Genomic DNA, 17,700 nt, shown 5'->3' with positions numbered 1-17,700 from the left:
TTTTTTTAATTATCCAAGAAGGCTTAGATTGGAATAAACAAAGGAAGGACGATGGGTGGACAATACCATCATGGCTCCTTGGTTCGCACAGTAAAATTGGAATTGGTGGCCTAAGTTGACTTAAACCGTCTTCACCCAGTCTAGCATAGGAGGTAATCCTGAAACACCCACTCCTCTCTGTGCTAGTGGGTTACTCCTTGACTTTGTGTGTTATTTTTTCATTTTGCATACACGTGGAATAGTTAATTAAGTAGTAAATAGCACCCCTCTCTCCTAGGGATGGCCTGATAAGATAAGGATTGGAAGTCATTATCAATTCCTAGCTCTAATTAGGACAATCAACTCACTAATCATCCAATCAAATGAAATAAAATCAATTAGACTTGATTATAGGGCCCACGATCTCAATAGGAGAAATTCTGCTTCAAGTTGTGCCAATTGCGCTTCTTGGTCATCTTTTGTATCTAGTAAGATCTTATCCTTTGAGGGGATAGACTCAATCTATTCAAGAAATAAAGATGATTTAAGAGTACCCTTGCTTATGCATTGTGCGTCATCTCCTATCTAGAGATCCGAATGATTCAAAATTGACTTTGTAGAACCGAGTTGGAAAGCTAGTTACGCTATTTCTACCTAGTTAGGAGTTGTTTAGCTTTAAACAACCTATCTAGGTCCAGTCTTTTCTTTTCGTGATTGTTTGATCGAATGTGTGATTTGTATGCTTGGTAGATGTTCACAGAGCAACATATTATAACGATTAGATCCTGAGATTGAACGTACCATTAGTAGAATACGCTGACACCATAAGTAATTATAATGGATGGTCGACATTGTGAGACTCTCACGGAAGAAAGAGAAAAGAGGTGAGGTTTGTGTGTATAGCAATGGTGTATGTAGCAGCAACATATACATTTTCAAAAGTAGATGAAAAGAGAAGAAAGCTGTGGAGGCGTAGGCAACACACACATGAAATCCAGATGAGTATGTGAGAAGAATAAATCTGAGAGAAAGAGAGAGAGAGTGAGTGCAACAATTTGTCACAACTGTAATCGTGTGAAGTAGACATTAAGATACAGCAGCTATTGCTGCCATTGTGGTACACAGAAACATAGGGAAGAATAAAAATATTCTTCTGAGTGTCTTGTGATGGTGCGAAGGAGGGGCTGTGAGATTGTGTTTTAGAAGCGTTCACAAACGAAAAAAATCTGAAAAAAGGGGCTGCTGAATTTCGTTTGGAGGAGGATCAAAAATCTAAGGGAAAAGATAGGGAGAGAAGAAAGGTAAAAAGATAAGTGGCGTCGTTGGTTTTCCCACAAGAGAAAATTTTCAAATACCCATTTTGTTTCTTGCATCCATTCCATCGAAAAGAGCAGACTTGAGGAGAACTTGATTTAGCCAAACCTTTTGAATATCTTGACTTTTATTTCCATAGAGACTCTTTTTTTTTTTTGATTGATAAGTTGGGGTTAAAGGGACCCCACCCTGAAACACTACTAACGAGTGTAGGTACAGATTAAGTCTTCCTCAACAATTGTCAAAACTTCTTGAGGAACATTACATATATCTTCAATAACGAAAAAACCATCTGAATAAGTACCCAATTTCGCTAGATAATCCGCTGCTCGATTTGTTTCTCTCCACATAAATTCAAACAAACAACTAACAAAATTTTGGCTCTGTTCTGCAATTTCCAACAATATTTCCTCATATTTCCATGATGAAACGATTTCATTCTTTATGCATTTAATTGAGTATAACGACTCAGAGGAAATTAGAATACGATTCAATCCCTTCGCTCTTGCATATCTCATAGCTTCTAATATTGCTTGCAACTCAATTTGGATAATGTCAACTGCAGAAATATTGCTCCAGCCTACAAAAAGTAATGTACCATCGCTATTTCTACCAATAAACCCCAAACCTGAGCCTTGCATTGATCGAGCTCCATCAGTATTAATTTTTACCACGTCCTCCTCTGGTTTTGACCAAGAAATGAATGTTAAATCTGAATTAACAATGGAGTAGCAGCAGCTCCAATTGTTTAAAATCTGCCCATATACATGGCTAAATCTTTCCTCAATCGATAAGCCATCAAACCGATTTTGCATCACCTCTCCAACCTGTTTCAAAACAACTTCCTTTGGGGAATTAATTTCTGCAAAAACTCTCTGATTTCTTTCCTTCCAACAATAGTAAACCACTACACAAAAAGAAGCATAAAGCAATTGCTTTATCTGTTTACACTGAAATCGCACACTCTTAATCACTTGAATTTCCGCCTCTATTGAGTCCACTCCTACTCGCAAAATTCCGAACTTCTTTAAACACTGAATCCAGATCCATCTAGTATATGAACATTGAAAGAACAAATGGTCATTTGTCTCTTGATGGTTATAACACAAAGAGCATAGAGACACCCATTTGAAGCCCCTCTTATTTAGATTTTCCACAGTAGAAAGTCTCTTCTGTACCGCTAACCACGCAATAAAAGAAAACCTTGGAATACAATTACTCCAAATAATTTTCTTCCAACCCATTGACTCTTGCCTTTCACATAGCGCCTCGTGAGCCGATTTAGACGAGAATTGACCATTTGATGTAAGTTTCCAAATTATTCTATCTCTCATCAGCATCTTAGGGATTGGTCTCTCTGAAATGATATCAATAATTGTTTGCATGCGATCATTATATGGTCTTGGAAACACCCACATTCTGTCCACAATAAAATTTTGAATAACTGCATTCGAGTGACTATCGAACTGATTTATAACTCGGTTCCAAATCTGGAAATAATACTCCCTTCTTGTAACCAAGGATCTTTCCATATGTACGTGTTTTCCCCATTTCCAATTAAAAATCGGACGTCCTTCTAACAAATTCTCTTTCATTTAAAATACCTCGCCATGCCCAAGACGCATTATTTGGGGGTTGGCATCCCCAGATATCTGCATCCCCCACATATCGCTTCCTCATCCATTCTGCCCATAGGGATTTATTTTCCACCAGTCTCCAGAATAATTTAGCCATACCAATTTTGTTTATATCCCTAAGACGTCGAATGCCAAGTCCTCTTTTTCAAACGAACTACAAACTGTAGCCCAACTGATTGGATGAATAGAACGCTCAAGTAAGGGACCACTCCACAAAAAATTGTTAAGAATTTTCTCAATCTTTTTCAACACACTCACCGGGATATTGAAAGAAGCAGACCAATAGATTTGAAAACTTGATAATACAGATTTAATTAATTCAAGTCTTCCCGCATACGACAAAAGATTTGATTTCCACCCCTCTACCCTTTTGGATACTCTATCAATCAAAGGTTGACAAAGCGTATGAGTAAGTCTAGAAGAGAATAAAGGGAGACCCAAATATCTGATAGGGAGATTTCCTTTCGTGAATCCAAGAATAGCAAGAATATCATTCTGATTTTTACAAGATTCACTAAAAAAAATCTGACTCTTTGCTTCATTAACTTGAAGACCAGAAGCCTTGTAAAAAAAATTAAGAACATCTCGAATAGATCTTGCTGACGATTCATCATTATTAGAAAATATTAGGACATCATCGGCAAAGATCAAATGGGAAATGCCCGGACTACCCATAACTCTAGGAATACTCAATTGATTTGAAGAAACAAACTGATTAAGGATACAAGAAAAAGCTTCCATAATCATCGTAAATAAATAAGGAGAAAGAGGGTCTCCTTGTCTCAAACCTCTTTCACTTCTGAAAAATCCATGAGAAGAACCATTAATAAGAATTGAAAAACTGGGTGTAGACACACATTCCATAACGCGTTCTATCCAAATTGAAGGACATCCTAATTGAAAGAGAATTGATTTCAAAAAACCCCAATTAACACAATCGTAGGCTTTCCTGATATCAATTTTGGCACACAAAGGTTTCTGGAGATTTAGAATTGTGAAAATTGTGGACCATTTCATGAGCAAGAAGAATATTGTCTTGGATATTTCTTCCTTTAACAAAAGCCGATTGATTAGGAGAAATAATATCAGGAAGACAGACGGCTAACCTATTTGCAAGTAATTTGGAAATGATCTTGTAGATAAAGTTGCAAAGGGCAATAGGTCTATACTTTTCAAGGCGATTGGCATTCTCTTCCTTTGGGATTAAACAAATTAATGTGGCATTAATTTCCCTCAGCATCTTCCCCTTTTTAAAAAAGTCCAACACTGCTACACACACATCTTCACCCACAATATCCCAGAAATTACTGAAAAATTCCCCCCCAAATCCATCCGGTCCTGGAGATTTATTCCTTGGGGAAGCAAATATAACAGATTTTATCTCCTCCTTTGTAATAGGATTTGATAATATTTGCACATGTTCCGCAGAGAATTTTAAATTAAAAGGCACTTGCGTACTTACAGTAGTGTTCGGGTTGCGAAACATTTCTGAAAAATATTGAGTAGCCCATGCTCCAATCTTCCCTTCGTCTTTGAGTAATTCTCCTTGATCCGTGACCAACTCCATAATTCCATTCCTTGCAATATTCGCGGCTACTGAAGTGTAAAAAAAATGAGTATTTCTGTCCCCTTCCCGAAGCCACTGTATCCTTGACTTTTGCCTGTACATACTTTCTTCATTGTCTAGCTCAGAATTATACACTCTTAGAGCCTCCACTTCCTGGCCTTGAAGATTATTATTCATCGGCTCCCTTTGAATTTGGTTTTGGATTCTAAACAAATTATCTTTGGCTTCGTTTTTCCGCCTGTGAATAGACCCAAAAAAATTCCTATTCCATTCTCTAATGGAATTTTTCACCGCCCGAATTTTTTTTGTGAGTCTAAACATAGGAGTACCTGTGATTTCTTGGTTCCAAGCATTGAATACCACTTCTTTCAAACCTGGTTTGCCTATCCACAAAGAAAAAAATTTAAAAACTTTCGGGCCACCTGTAGAATTCCTTGGAAATTCCCATTTTAATGGAGCATGATCGGAAACTCCACAAGGTAAGTAACTCAAACTCATCTGAGGAAATTTAACTACCCACGCCATATTAATTAAAGCCCTATCCAATCTGCACAGAATCCGTCTACCTCCTGTAGATTTATTGCTCCAAGAGAACCAGTCAGAATTTGTTCTCAAATCATGAAAACCAATCGAATTAATGAGCTCATTAAAGTCACGCATAGAACGACTAGAAGCAGGCCGTCCTCCAACCTTTTCTTCTTGGAAACGAACCGTATTGAAATCGCCCAACACGATCCAAGGTTCTGGTGTGGCTAAATTCCTTAGATCTGTCCACAGGAATCTTCTATCGTTTTCAAAATTTTCAGCATATACAAACGACATAAAGCTAATGAATCCATCCCGAATTCGAGTAATTTTACAATGGATCACTTGACTTGATTCGAAAATCTTTTGCACAAAAAAACACAATGGATTCCATCCCACCCATATCCGACCATAAAAATGAGAATCATAATTATCAATGAACTTCCAATTTTTACATAGCTTTTTTTGAAACTTCGCTGCTTCTTCTATCTGTACTTTTGTCTCACAAAACCCCATCAACTCAGCTTTCTCCTCTTTAATAAAATCACTAATAGCTTGTCTCTTTCGTGCATAATTCATACCTCGAACATTCCACATTATCACTGACATTAATACAAATTGATTGTGTTTCCCTCGCTAGGGACAGCTTTAGATCTCGTGGTTCTATTTGTGATCTCCCCCACATTCTTCTTCTTTATGTTTCTCATACTCTGTTTTTTAACCATTTTTGCGTTAACAGCGCTAGCAGCCTCAGACTCTTCCAGATTTGTTCCTGTTCCTTCCTTGCTACTGCTACCAGACACTTGCACAGGCTCTGTTTCAAGATTTTCAGCTTCATTTTCCAAAGCTTGGAAAGCATTTTCCATTCTCATCGGTTGAACATTTAGAACCACCTCGAGATTTGAAACCAAATCCGGATTGTCCACTTCCTGCTCCGCTCCAGCTGGTATACCCATATCCGCTCCAGATTTTTTTGAAGAAGACCCACGTCTACTAACTACTCGATTCCAACCATCTTTCGTTGGAGTAGAATTCGGCATAGTATTTGACACTCTCACAAAAGACTCCGTATCTCCACCCAACTCCGACCCACATGCTGATTTTGAATTTGAAACACCTTGAATTTCGGAATTTGTTGCAGCCACGTCACTCTCATCTTCTCCAATTCGATCCATCCCACCTGCACTTGCAACAGCCCCCATTTCAGCCAAAACATCCAACTTTTCACCTACAACATCAGTGTTACGCCCCATCTCTTCTGATATTACTTCATTTACCTTTGATGGCTTTGCAGCCCAAGCAGTAATTTGTATTGCCGGTTTCTTCCTTTGCAACTTCGGACATTGATCATGGCTATGATTGAATGTTGCGCACACACTTTACACGGTTTCGGTTTCCATTCATAAACAACGCGTTGATTGTATTTCGCTCCATTCTCCCTCTCCAAAATAACTATGTCTGGGAATGCACATCTGCAATCAATCTCGACGCATATACGAGCAAACCCGAGTCGTGATCTATTAGTAGTTGCTTCATCCGAATGCAATGGAGCTCCTTCTGCTTCCTATTCGACCCAAACAGATCGGAGACCAAAACTGAATTGGCAGATGCGGAAGTCTAACCCAAATTGGAATTGTAGAGAACATTTCACGCATAGGTTTAGCATCCACAGACCATTTTCTGAGAACTAAAGGTCTACCTCCAATACTCCAAACCGCAGAATTGAGAACCATATTACAGTCCTCTGAATTGCTGAATTTAAATAAAAAAAATCCATCCTCCATAGATAGCATCTCAAGATTTCCTTTAATTTTCCACATTCTTTGAACTGCAATTTTTAACCCATGGAAGTAAGGCTTTTTCCCTAGGAGATATCCCACCAGAGAATTCTCCCATCTAGATGCTTCAGATACTATTTCCTCTTCTGGCAATAAAATCGTATCACCATTGATCACATCAGGAAAAAAATCAAGCCTTTTTCCTATCAAAGAAGTGCTACCACCCTTGAGAAGATCTTTCCAGGAACCTCCAGACGAAGAGGCCGCCATTAAATCCTAGAGTAAAAAACTACACACAGAAAGTATGGTGATTCTAAATTCTTCTCTGCAAAGAGGGAGAAAATGGAATCTACCTACACCTTTCTTTCGATAGTTTCTCTCTCTAGAACCTCAGAGCTTCTCTCTCTTACCTTCAGCTTTCTTTACATTGCGTTCCATAGAGACTCTTACTTTTGAAGGGGTCAACTTTTTCTTCTATGGATTTGTTGCAGCCAAGATGGGTGTTTGATTATACTGTATACGGTTGCATTAGCAAAATCCCATATTGTGTTGCATGATCATGTCGAACAGGCTGTCCCATCATCATGGGATCCTACTACATTGGCAAGGTTTATAGATACGTTTGGTACGCATATTATTGTTGGCGCGAAGATGGGAGGTAAGGACATAATAAGTGTAAGGCAGCAATAATATCAATAAAGAAAAACAAAGTTGAGTGGTATGGCAGCAGCATATTTAAAAAAGAAAGAATATCAAACCAAGTCACAACGTATCGAAAGGTATATAGGTGTGCTTAGGCAAGGGTGGCCAGATAAAAATGCATTGCACGTAGTAAGCTTAGAGTCTAGAAACCTTCCCCGTAGGTCACGACTCGAACTTATTGTGGGTGTTCTCAGGTTGTTTATTGAATGGAGCCTGTTGTTTGATGAATGTATGTGAGTGATGAGAATGGTGAAATCAGAGTGCATGATTGTCCTCAATGATCAAAAATGTTGTTTTTGAAAATTAAAATGGGTGCACCGACCCAATAAAGAATCCATTTTTTTACAATAATGACCCAGTCCATCCCGATCCAACAATCATAGTGGGCCGGGCCATTTAAATTGAAATAGAAATCAAATTTTCAAAGAAGAAAAATGGTTTACAAAGCGAAAATGTTTTCCATGAAAAAGTATTTCCAGAAGAATAAGATTTTCCAAAAGGAAACGCTTTCCAAAAAAAAAAAGTTTTCTAAAAGAAAATGTTTTCTAAAAAAGAAGAGGAAGAAAAATATTTTTCAAAAAAATGATTTACAAAAGATCTATTTTGCATGAAAAATTATTGAAAAATGTTTGTTAGAAGTTGTTATTCAATGAAAACATTATTTGTCAATATTTTTCAAGAGTGCAGTAAAATTATTTTCCATCTGAATAATCATTGAATGGATGAATTGTTTAATGAATTAGTACAAAAAATTCAATAAAATCTCAGGGTTCATTTAAAATGTTATCAAGGGGGTGACACTGAAATTGGTTAAATTCACCTTCAAAGAGGTTTTAAGGGTTATCATTGTATCTAAGCTTAATCGTCCATCGTCTAGCTAGGATTGTAAATTCTGTCAGTTTGAGTAAACGTCAATATCAAGTCAACAGTAAGAAATGACCTCAAAATTTCTCAACATCATCCAGTTGTTCTTTGAAGATCATAGTGCTTCAATCCTACTGGTTGTAAGCAATATCTCAGTCCTCAGTCCTAATCAAACTCGTGTGGGTACTTGTTTTGAGCTTTCATGAGTCATTTGGGTTAGCTCGAGTTCTTTTTTCCAGCAAGGTCATGTCTTCCTTAGATTGAGTCTATTTAGTTTGTCGAGTCTATAGAGGTGTCTATCGCCCCTTCTGAATTTGATTGGATAAAGGAAATTTTTGAATACCTCGAGTGCATTAACGAATTAACTACTAATCTGGTTTCAAGGATAGATTTTTCTCTTGAGCAAGAAGATAAAAGTCGGGCTCAAGAAAGCAAAGGTCATTGACCTCGGAACATAAATAAATTCCTAAAGAGATTCAAATAGAAATCATCCTATCTCTAGAGGAACACAAGGGGATAATGAATTTTCTCAGAAATTTCAAAAGACTTGTTCACGTGGGCCTATGAGGATATGTTAGGTACAAGCTTGGGTGTTGTCTGACACGGATTAGATATTGAATTGATAAAATGAGATCAAAGAAGATCTTACAAAATGTATCAGTGCTAGACTTCTCAACATGGTAAAGCTCCCAAAATCTGTTACCATTATCAGATTAATGAAACAGTTGAAGCGGTATTGATCTCTGATAATGGGTCGTATATCAAAGCTTAGGTTATCACTCTGTGTTCAAAGTTTGAGATTCGACATCACATTATCTCTCTACCGTCCTCAGATTAATGGAAAGGTTGAAGCAGCCAATAAAATATCTTAAAACAATCATCAAGGAAATATGTCAATCACACCAGGATTAGTTAGAGAAGTTACCTTTCATACTAGGGGCACATCATACTTCAATACAGTCTTCAATTGGAACTATTCCCTACTTTCTAGTGTATGATATGGAAGCAATCTTACCAGTTGAAATTTAAATCCCGTATTTCAAGGCCTTCAAGGAAAGTCAATTGTTAGAAGCAGATTGGGTTCGTCAACGGTATGAAGAATTAAGTTTGATTGAAGAAAAATTACTAAGAGCTTTGTATCACGTGCAAGCTTATTAAAGAAGAGTCGCCCGCGCATTTGACAAAAAGATCAAGGCCCGTCACTTACAAGTCGAGGACTTAGTACTCAAAGAGAATCGGGCACCTATCTTTGACCCTAGAGGAAAGTTCAAACCAAATTTGCGAGGTCCGTTCATCGTCAAGGAAATATTACCAGGAAAAGCTGTCAGACTTCAAGATCATGATGGAATCGAATTACCAGAACCAACCAACCTTAATCAAATCAAACGGTACTACATTTAAGGAGGCCATCTTTGGTCGAATCAATCCTCATATTACCCAGTTACCCAGTTCAACATATCCTTTCTCAACCCCTTTGCAGCCTTTCCAAAAAGAAAAGTTATACCTTTTTTCTTTCTCAGCCCGATCACCTAACCTAGGGAAGGGAAGTTTCGAACTACGTTTTAGTCTGATCCTAAAATTCTGGGGTACGTAGGCAACCTGAGAAGTTACTTCAGGCCCGACCACATCAAAAAAAAAAAAACTATTTCCCCATATAATAAAAAATCAAGAAAAAAATTCAAAAGAAAAAGAAATCCAAAATGGGGAAGAAAATTTAAGGAAAAAGAAAATAATTTAGAAGGAAATGCCACCTAAGGGGCATTTGGGTTTTTGAGCCTCAAAATTCCTTTCTTTTTATACCCAGTCCTAAGCTTACCTATAAAAGTCCTCCTAAGTACCGTATGAAAAGTCAAGGAAGATAGCAAAGCATGATCAGACAGCAACTCCAGAAGTTCAGACAGGAAGAAAAGAGAAAGAAGAAAAAAGGCCTGCTAAGTTGAAAACCCGAAAAGGGCGGCTTAGGAAAAAATTAAAGCAAGCTCGCAAGGTTGAAAATCTGAAAGGACAACTTTGGCAACAATCAGAGCAAAGAAAAAAAGAAAAGTTCGCTAGATTGAAAACCTGAAAAGGCGATCTAGGCAAAAGTTAGAGCAAGCTCGATAGATTGAAAACCTTAAAAGGCGATCTAGGCAAAAGTTAGAGCAACGAAGAAAAAAATATAAGAAGATCCCCAGCTGAGAGTAGTCCAAGCTGAAACATCAGAAGTCCGAATAACCAAGTCCAATACTTAGCTTAAACCAGGCATAGACTAAGAAGCCACAAGTATCTTGTCTACGATCGATCTAAAAATGTTTACTCCCCCAAGTGAACCAAGGGAGATAAGGGTGAATTCTATGATGAGTCTCGAAAGGAAATAATTTTGTACTCTTGAGCCTGACTCAAAACCTTCAATAAAATTAATCAAAATTAAAAGTTGAGTCTTTATTGCGCTTGTGGTAATCAATTATTTCAAACCTTCATACAAGGGGCATTTTCTTTCTTTTTTAATGTAACTTTTTCCCCTTATACTAGGGCATTTTTTTTTCATGATGTGTTCAATTATTTTCAAGGCCATGGTCATTGTCAAGCTAGAGGCATTTTTCTTTTGAGATATGTTAATCCTAAGAGTAATGAGAACCCCAAATTTAAGGTAACCCTCTTGATAACAGTTTTTCGAAAAACTTTTGAGGTTCAAAAGAAATAAAAAACTCAGGTTTTAAATTCATAAAACTTTTGGATAAAACCTTGAGGTTAAAACAAAAGCACTTCGGATCTCACATTTGACTGTGTCCAGAGATCAACTAATAACTCATTAGGAGATACGGCATTCTTTCGTTCTCTAGATTCTTTTTCAGGTCCAATCATTCTTGGAATCGATCATTTCTCTTCCACATTCATTATCTTCCAGATTTATTCGTTCTTCGATTCGTTCTAATCAGTTTTCTCCAAATTCGTTCATTCTTGCCCAAAATTCACTCATTCCTCTACCAGTTTTGCTCAGTTTCCGCCAAGGGTTAACTTGGATTTTGCTCAGTTACCGCCAAGGGTTAACTTGGATTTTGCTCAGTTTCCGCCAAGGGTTATCTTGGATTTTGCTCAGTTGCCGCCAAGGGTTAACTTGGATTTTGCTCAGTTTCTGCCAAGGGTTATCTTGGATTTTGCTCAGATACCGCCGAGGATTTTCTCAGAACTATGCTCAGATTCCGCTGAGGGTTTTCTCGGAACTATGCTCAGATACCGCCGAGGGTTTTCTCAGAACTATGCTCAGTTACCGCCGAGGGTTTTCTCGGAACTATGCTCAGTTACCGCCAAGGGTTTTCTTGGAACTATGCTCAGTTGTCGTCGAGGGTTTTCTCGGAACTATGCTCAATTACCGCCAAGGGTTTTTTTGGAACTATGCTCAGTTGCCGCCGAGGGTTTTCTCGGAACTATGCTCAGTTACCGCCAAGGGTTTTTTTGGAACTATGCTCAGTTGCCGCCGAGGGTTTTCTCGGAACTATGCTCAGATGCTGCCGAGGGTTTTCTCGGAATTATGCTCAGATACCGCCGAGGGTTTTCTCGGAACTATGCTCAGTTACCGCCGAGGGTTTTCTCGGAACTATGCTCAGTTGTCGCCGAGGGTTTTCTCGGAACTATGCTCAGTTACCGCCGAGGGTTTTCTCGGAACTATACTCAGATGCCGCCGAGGGTTTTCTCAGAATTATGCTCAGATGCCGTAGAGGGTTTTCTCGGAACTATGCTCAGATACCGCCGAGGGTTTTCTCGGAACTATGCTCAGTTACGGCCGAGGTTTTCTCGGAACTATGCTCAGTTACCGCCGAGGGTTTTCTCGGAATTATGCTCAAATGCCGCCGAGGGTTTTCTCGGAACTATGCTCAGATACCGCCGAGGGTTTTCTCGGAACTATGCTCAGTTACTGCCGAGGGTTTTCTCGGAACTATGCTCAGTTACCACCGAGGGTTTTGTCGGAACTATACTCAGATGCCGTCGAGGGTTTTCTCGGAACTATGCTCAGATACCGCCAAGGGTTTTCTCGGAACTATGCTCAGTTACCACCGAGGGTTTTCTCGGAACTATGCTCAGTTGCCGCTGAGGGTTTTCTCGGAACTATGCTCAGTTACCGCCGAGGGTTTTCTCGAAACTATGTGATGAGACTATCGTTGTACTTCTCACCGGAGTTAATAATAATCTTAGTTTTACCTTACTTGTGGGACAAGTAGGGGATCGAACCCAAGAGAAAGGAGGAATAGAGCTAAGCTAAGAAGATAAAATTCAAATTAACTAAAAGGAATTAAAACTGTTTTTTTGTATTTTTGAACTTATAAGAAGATGTAAAATTGCTAGAAAATAAACTAAAGTAAATGAAATTAAAAGCAAGTAAACTTATGAATTAAAACACCATTGGAGGTGGATTTACCTAAAACATGTTAATGAGCAATTCTAGTCTCTAGCCTTTTTATAACTCAATCATAAGGGCTTGGTGTTAGCTCCTTAGATCGGAAAGTTTTACAATTAAAATGAAATAAAGGAACAAAAACAAAGTAGAATTTCTTGAGAACTTCTTACTACAAATTATCTAATTTAAGCATATTTTATCTTGATCTAATCTAAGCATAAAGTATCTATATTAAGAATAAAATGTGCAAGAAACTTAAAGAGAATTTATAAGCATTTTAAATAAAAGAAAGGCATAAAATTAGAAATAAGACAAGAACTTGCTCTAGGCTTTTCCACTCTCCAATGGAGGGGAACTTAGCCTAATGTCATTGCAAGAGAGGGAAGATAAGAGATGAAAGAACTTTTCTTCATTTCATGGAGAAAATTACAACTTCTTCTTCTTCTACTTCTTACAAGACTTGTTAACCAAAAGAAAATAACTAGAAAATGAAAATACAAAAAATAAGAGAATAGGCAAAGAGCCTTAGATTAAAGGAGTCTTGGATAAGAGAACCAAGATGGGACCCTTTCTCTAGAAATGAAGGCTCTATTTAAAGAGAAAATGTGTGTAGAAGAGTCTAAAAGTAGCTTCCACTTTTCTTTGCACAAAAAGACAAAAGAGGAGAATTTGAGTTAAGGATTAGGGCATTCCAAAGTGTTAGGGCATTCCAAAGTGGGCCCAAATGCTTTTGTCTTGAGATTTTGATTCCAATTTGTTGATTTTCTGCACAAGAAACACATGTAATTAGATTTATCTAGTAAATGAATTTATTTATATATAATTAAGCCTAATTAACATGCAACGTGGTGATTTGAGGCTTATCATGATTATTATCTTAATATGGATAAATAGGTACAAAAATCAAGATAAATATCCGAAAAATGTGTGTATAATTGAGTGTTTGGAAACACTTATCACTATGCTCAGTTACTGCCGAGGGTTTTCTCGGAACTATGCTCAGATGCCACCGAGGGTTTTCTCGGAATTATGCTCAGTTACCGCCGAGGGTTTTCTCGGAACTATGCTTAGATGCCGCCAAGGATTTTCTTGGAAATATGCTCAGTTACCACCGAGGGTATTCTCAGAATTATGCTCAGTTACCGCCAAGGGTTTTCTAAGAATTTTGCTCAGTTTATATTCAAATTATGCTCAGTTTATACTCAGATTATGCTCAAATTATGCCTAGATTTTAAATCACACACTTGCACAGTTGTTACATCAGTGAAGGAGAATTTTTTAAAATTCAAGGATTTGACATTGTCAGTGAGAGTTTGCGCTCAAGGACCTGACAACCTTTTGATTCGGGGAGAGCTTTACCCTCAAGGATCTGAACACCCCGACGAATTGCTAAATCAGGTTGTAAAATGAACTGTCACTAGCTTTGGCATTCAGATATCGCACTATCTACCAAAATAGATTTGCTATCTAGTTTGCTTCAACCCTCTGCCAAAGAGGGGCATCTGTAGACACCCCATTTTTGCATCCGCCTGATTAATCAACTCGTCAACCCGATCGCAATGATTCCCAATGATGGATGTGTATTCCATTGCTTTATTTTGTTACCAGATGTGTTTTCGAAATCCGGATGAGGTATCTCAAACTGACAAAATCTTAGAAACCACGCTACGCTAGGAAAATACGATCCCAGAAACATAGAAATCATCATCTTGCAAACAAAAAGAAGCTTTACGACAAAAATCACTAAAAATTGACCAAATTACCAAAATACCCATAACCTCAAAACAAAACTAGAGCTTACATTACGCTTAGGAAAACCCATTCAAGCACATAAAATAACAAATCGAAACCAAATAAATCATTTCGCCAATTTTAACAGAATTCGACAAAATTATGAAAATGCCCCTCATAAAGTTCACGACCATTTCACACAAAAAATTTCATAAATGACACAAACTAATATTTCCATTGAATTCCTTATGAAAAATTGATTCTAAAACATCCTAGAAACATAAAAAATCGACGTGAAACGTGAAAAGTCCTCTCTAGGGGCAAAACGATAATTTCACAATTTTCATAATTAAAAATTTCGAAATTAATAAATAAAACATTAAATAATTAAAGTGAAATATTGATGAAATTAATTTAAAATTTTGAATTAAAAAAATCGATCAATCGGGCTTTCAAGTAAAATTGTTTAGGGTTCGTGGGATATTTCTTTAAGGACCCCTCCATTTGGGGGTCCAAAGAATTAAAGAAATAATGGAGGAGGGGTCTCCAAAAATTAAAAGTAAATCAAGCAAGACTAAATTCAAGGTATTAAAGTCAATCAGGTGAGACTAAAGTCAAAATTAAAGTCAATTAAGCAAGACTGAAGTCAAGATATTAAAAGTCAATCAATTAAGACTAAAGTCAAAATATTAAAAGTCAATCAAATAAGACCAAAAGTCAAAATCATAATATAATTCTAATTAAATAATAACTCTATCTAATAGAGTTCTAACTAAAAAATAATTCTGCCTAAAACAATTCTAACTAAAACACAATTCTACCAAAAACAATTCTAACTAAAACACAACTCTAATTAAAAGAACTCTAATTAAATACTAACTCTATCCAAATCAACCCCTAAAAAAATCTATAAATAGAGGTGCTCACACCCTATTTTCGTATCAAATCATAAACCCTAAGAGAAGTAGGTCTAGAAGCCCCCTAACCTCCCATAAACCCTAGTTTTGGAGTCCCAACTCCTTAGCTAACATCCCTCCTTCGATTTTAGCCTAAAAAACACCCAAAAACCTTTCAAAAACATCCCAAAATCTACAACAAACTTGAAGAGTTCAGATCCAAAAATAAGCAGATACCTTACCTCGGAGATCCGAAATCAAATCCGGAGACAAAACGAAGTAAGGGAGTACGATACAATGAGCTATTTTTGTCAGATCTGAGGGAATAAAGTTTGCTATCGAAAAGGTATAAAATTTTTTTTATTTATTTTTATCTAGGTTTTTAGCAATGTAATTTACTTGGGAAGTTAGTAGAGACCGGCTTTGGCCGGGCGGGGTTGGTGCCTAACACCTTCCAACCCCGTAACATGATCCCCGAATTCAGCTTTTTTTGGTTTTAGATTAGTTTTTTTTTATCCGTTTAGAGTCATTGATCGGTTCTTAGACCTTAACAACTAGGTGGCGACTCCCAAACCTCAAGGGTCAAAAACGGATCCGCGCACCCCACGGATCGAGGGCGCTTTCAAATACGAAGTAAGAAATCATTCTGGAGCTCCACAAGACTCAGTCCAGGCTATCCACATCTTGCATTCGGGAAAGAAAGTGAACAATAAGGTCCAACCTGTTGACAAGGTAGAAAAAGTCCTAGAGAAGGACAAAGTTTAAAAAGAAGTCATAGAGTTTCCAAAAGAAAAGGAGAAAGATTTGGAAAATCCTCCCATCATTTTGCCAATTTCAAAAGTTTCATTTTTTTAGCCTTTGAGACTCCAAAAAAGATAAGCAATATGAGGGTGTCTTAGAAGTCTTCCAAAATGTGCATATCAATATCCCATTCTTAGATGTCATTAAGCAGATATCTTCCTATGCGAAATTCCTAAAGGATTTGACCACAACTAAAAGAGAAATATCGTTTCCTAGGGAAGTCATCATGGTTGTCCAAGCTTCGTCGCTCAACCAACAAATGATTGCACCAAAATATAAGAATCCTGGATGTCTGCCAATTTCCATTCACATTGAAAATCAAGTGGTCGAAAAATATCTCTTAGACTCAGGGGTTAGTATGAATCTTTTACTATATTCGGCTTATAAACAATTAGGTTTGGGGGTTTTGAAACCCACCGATATCACGTTGAGTCTAGCCGATAGGTCCATAAAATTTTCAAAGGGTATAGTTGAGGATGTAATAGTTAAAGTAAAAAATTTCTACTTCCTTATTGACTTTGTTTTCTTAAACACAGAACCAGTCATCAATTCGATCAGTCATATTCCTATCATGTTAAGACGTCCATTCTTAACCACATCTGGCGCAGTTATTCGGTGTAAAAACTAGATTATGACTTTAGTATTTGGGGATATGAAAGTGAAACTGAACGTCTTCCACAATTTTCAAGGAATTGATGTAGATGATGGTATGAAGGAAGTAAACATGATAGTATCAAGAGTTAGGGTACTCTGATCCCTTAACAAAATGTTTGGCTCACTTTTACTTTGATTTGGACATAGAAGAGTCTATAAACGAAGTCAATGCTTTGCTTAAATCCGTTCCATTCTCAGATTTTGTGCGGTGGCACGCAAAAGCTAAAAGTCTTCTTGTGTGCACATCCAATCTTGTTCCTTTTCATGTCGAGCTTCTCAAGTCACTTCCAAAAATCTTGAGATATGCATTTCTTAGAAAGAATCAAACCTTGTAAAACTCAGAGTTTTTGATACGTATCTCAAAAAAAAAATAGTTGAATTTTAAAAAAATCCTAAAAGTGGGACTTAGGGTAAAATTGTAGGATTCTGTTCTGTTTATTTTTAATGAAATCTGACATCACTATTAGATTTAAAATTGTTGAAAAACATACTTTAGCCTATAAGCACGCTCAAATGCAAGTCCGAATAGAAAAATTGTAAAATCCTTGATTATCAAGTCGGATCAGGCTAAAATAGTGACTTTTTATTAGAGAAAGAATTTTTAAGATTAGATCATACCATTGGGTTCGTAACAAAAAATTATTAAACATAGACTATTTACTTGTCATTTTTGGCATCCAAAATGTCAAATTATCGTTAAAAATGAAAACGACATCAATTTTAGGATCTTATTGGGCCAAAAATGTAAATTTTTGTTAGAAATAGAATTTATAGAAATTGAACACACCATTAGATCCGGAACAAAAAAGTATACAAAATAGAGTATTCACTTTTTACTTTTGGAGCCCGGACGATCAAGCTATCGTCAAACGAAACA

The 17,700-nt window shown here is 37.1% G+C and overlaps 1 protein-coding gene across 1 annotated transcript; it reads right to left on the bottom strand.

The window, feature by feature from the left end:
• Window positions 1–1,493: 1,493 nt before the first annotated feature.
• LOC147396401 (uncharacterized) lies at window positions 1,494–3,027 on the bottom strand. The gene is made up of 2 exons (XM_086450114.1): window positions 2,898–3,027; window positions 1,494–2,200 (listed from the first exon to the last, which is right to left on the bottom strand). The coding sequence occupies exons 1-2, from the start codon at window positions 3,025–3,027 to the stop codon at window positions 1,494–1,496; spliced, it is 837 nt and encodes a 278-aa protein (XP_086306240.1).
• Window positions 3,028–17,700: the final 14,673 nt, after the last annotated feature.

This window comes from Akebia trifoliata, chromosome 8 (assembly GCF_017979445.1).
Source record: "Akebia trifoliata isolate Shusen 1 chromosome 8, ASM1797944v1, whole genome shotgun sequence".
Classification (NCBI taxonomy): domain Eukaryota; kingdom Viridiplantae; phylum Streptophyta; class Magnoliopsida; order Ranunculales; family Lardizabalaceae; genus Akebia; species Akebia trifoliata.
Note: the sequence above shows the minus strand (reverse complement) of the source record. Positions and strands in the feature narration are given on the sequence as shown.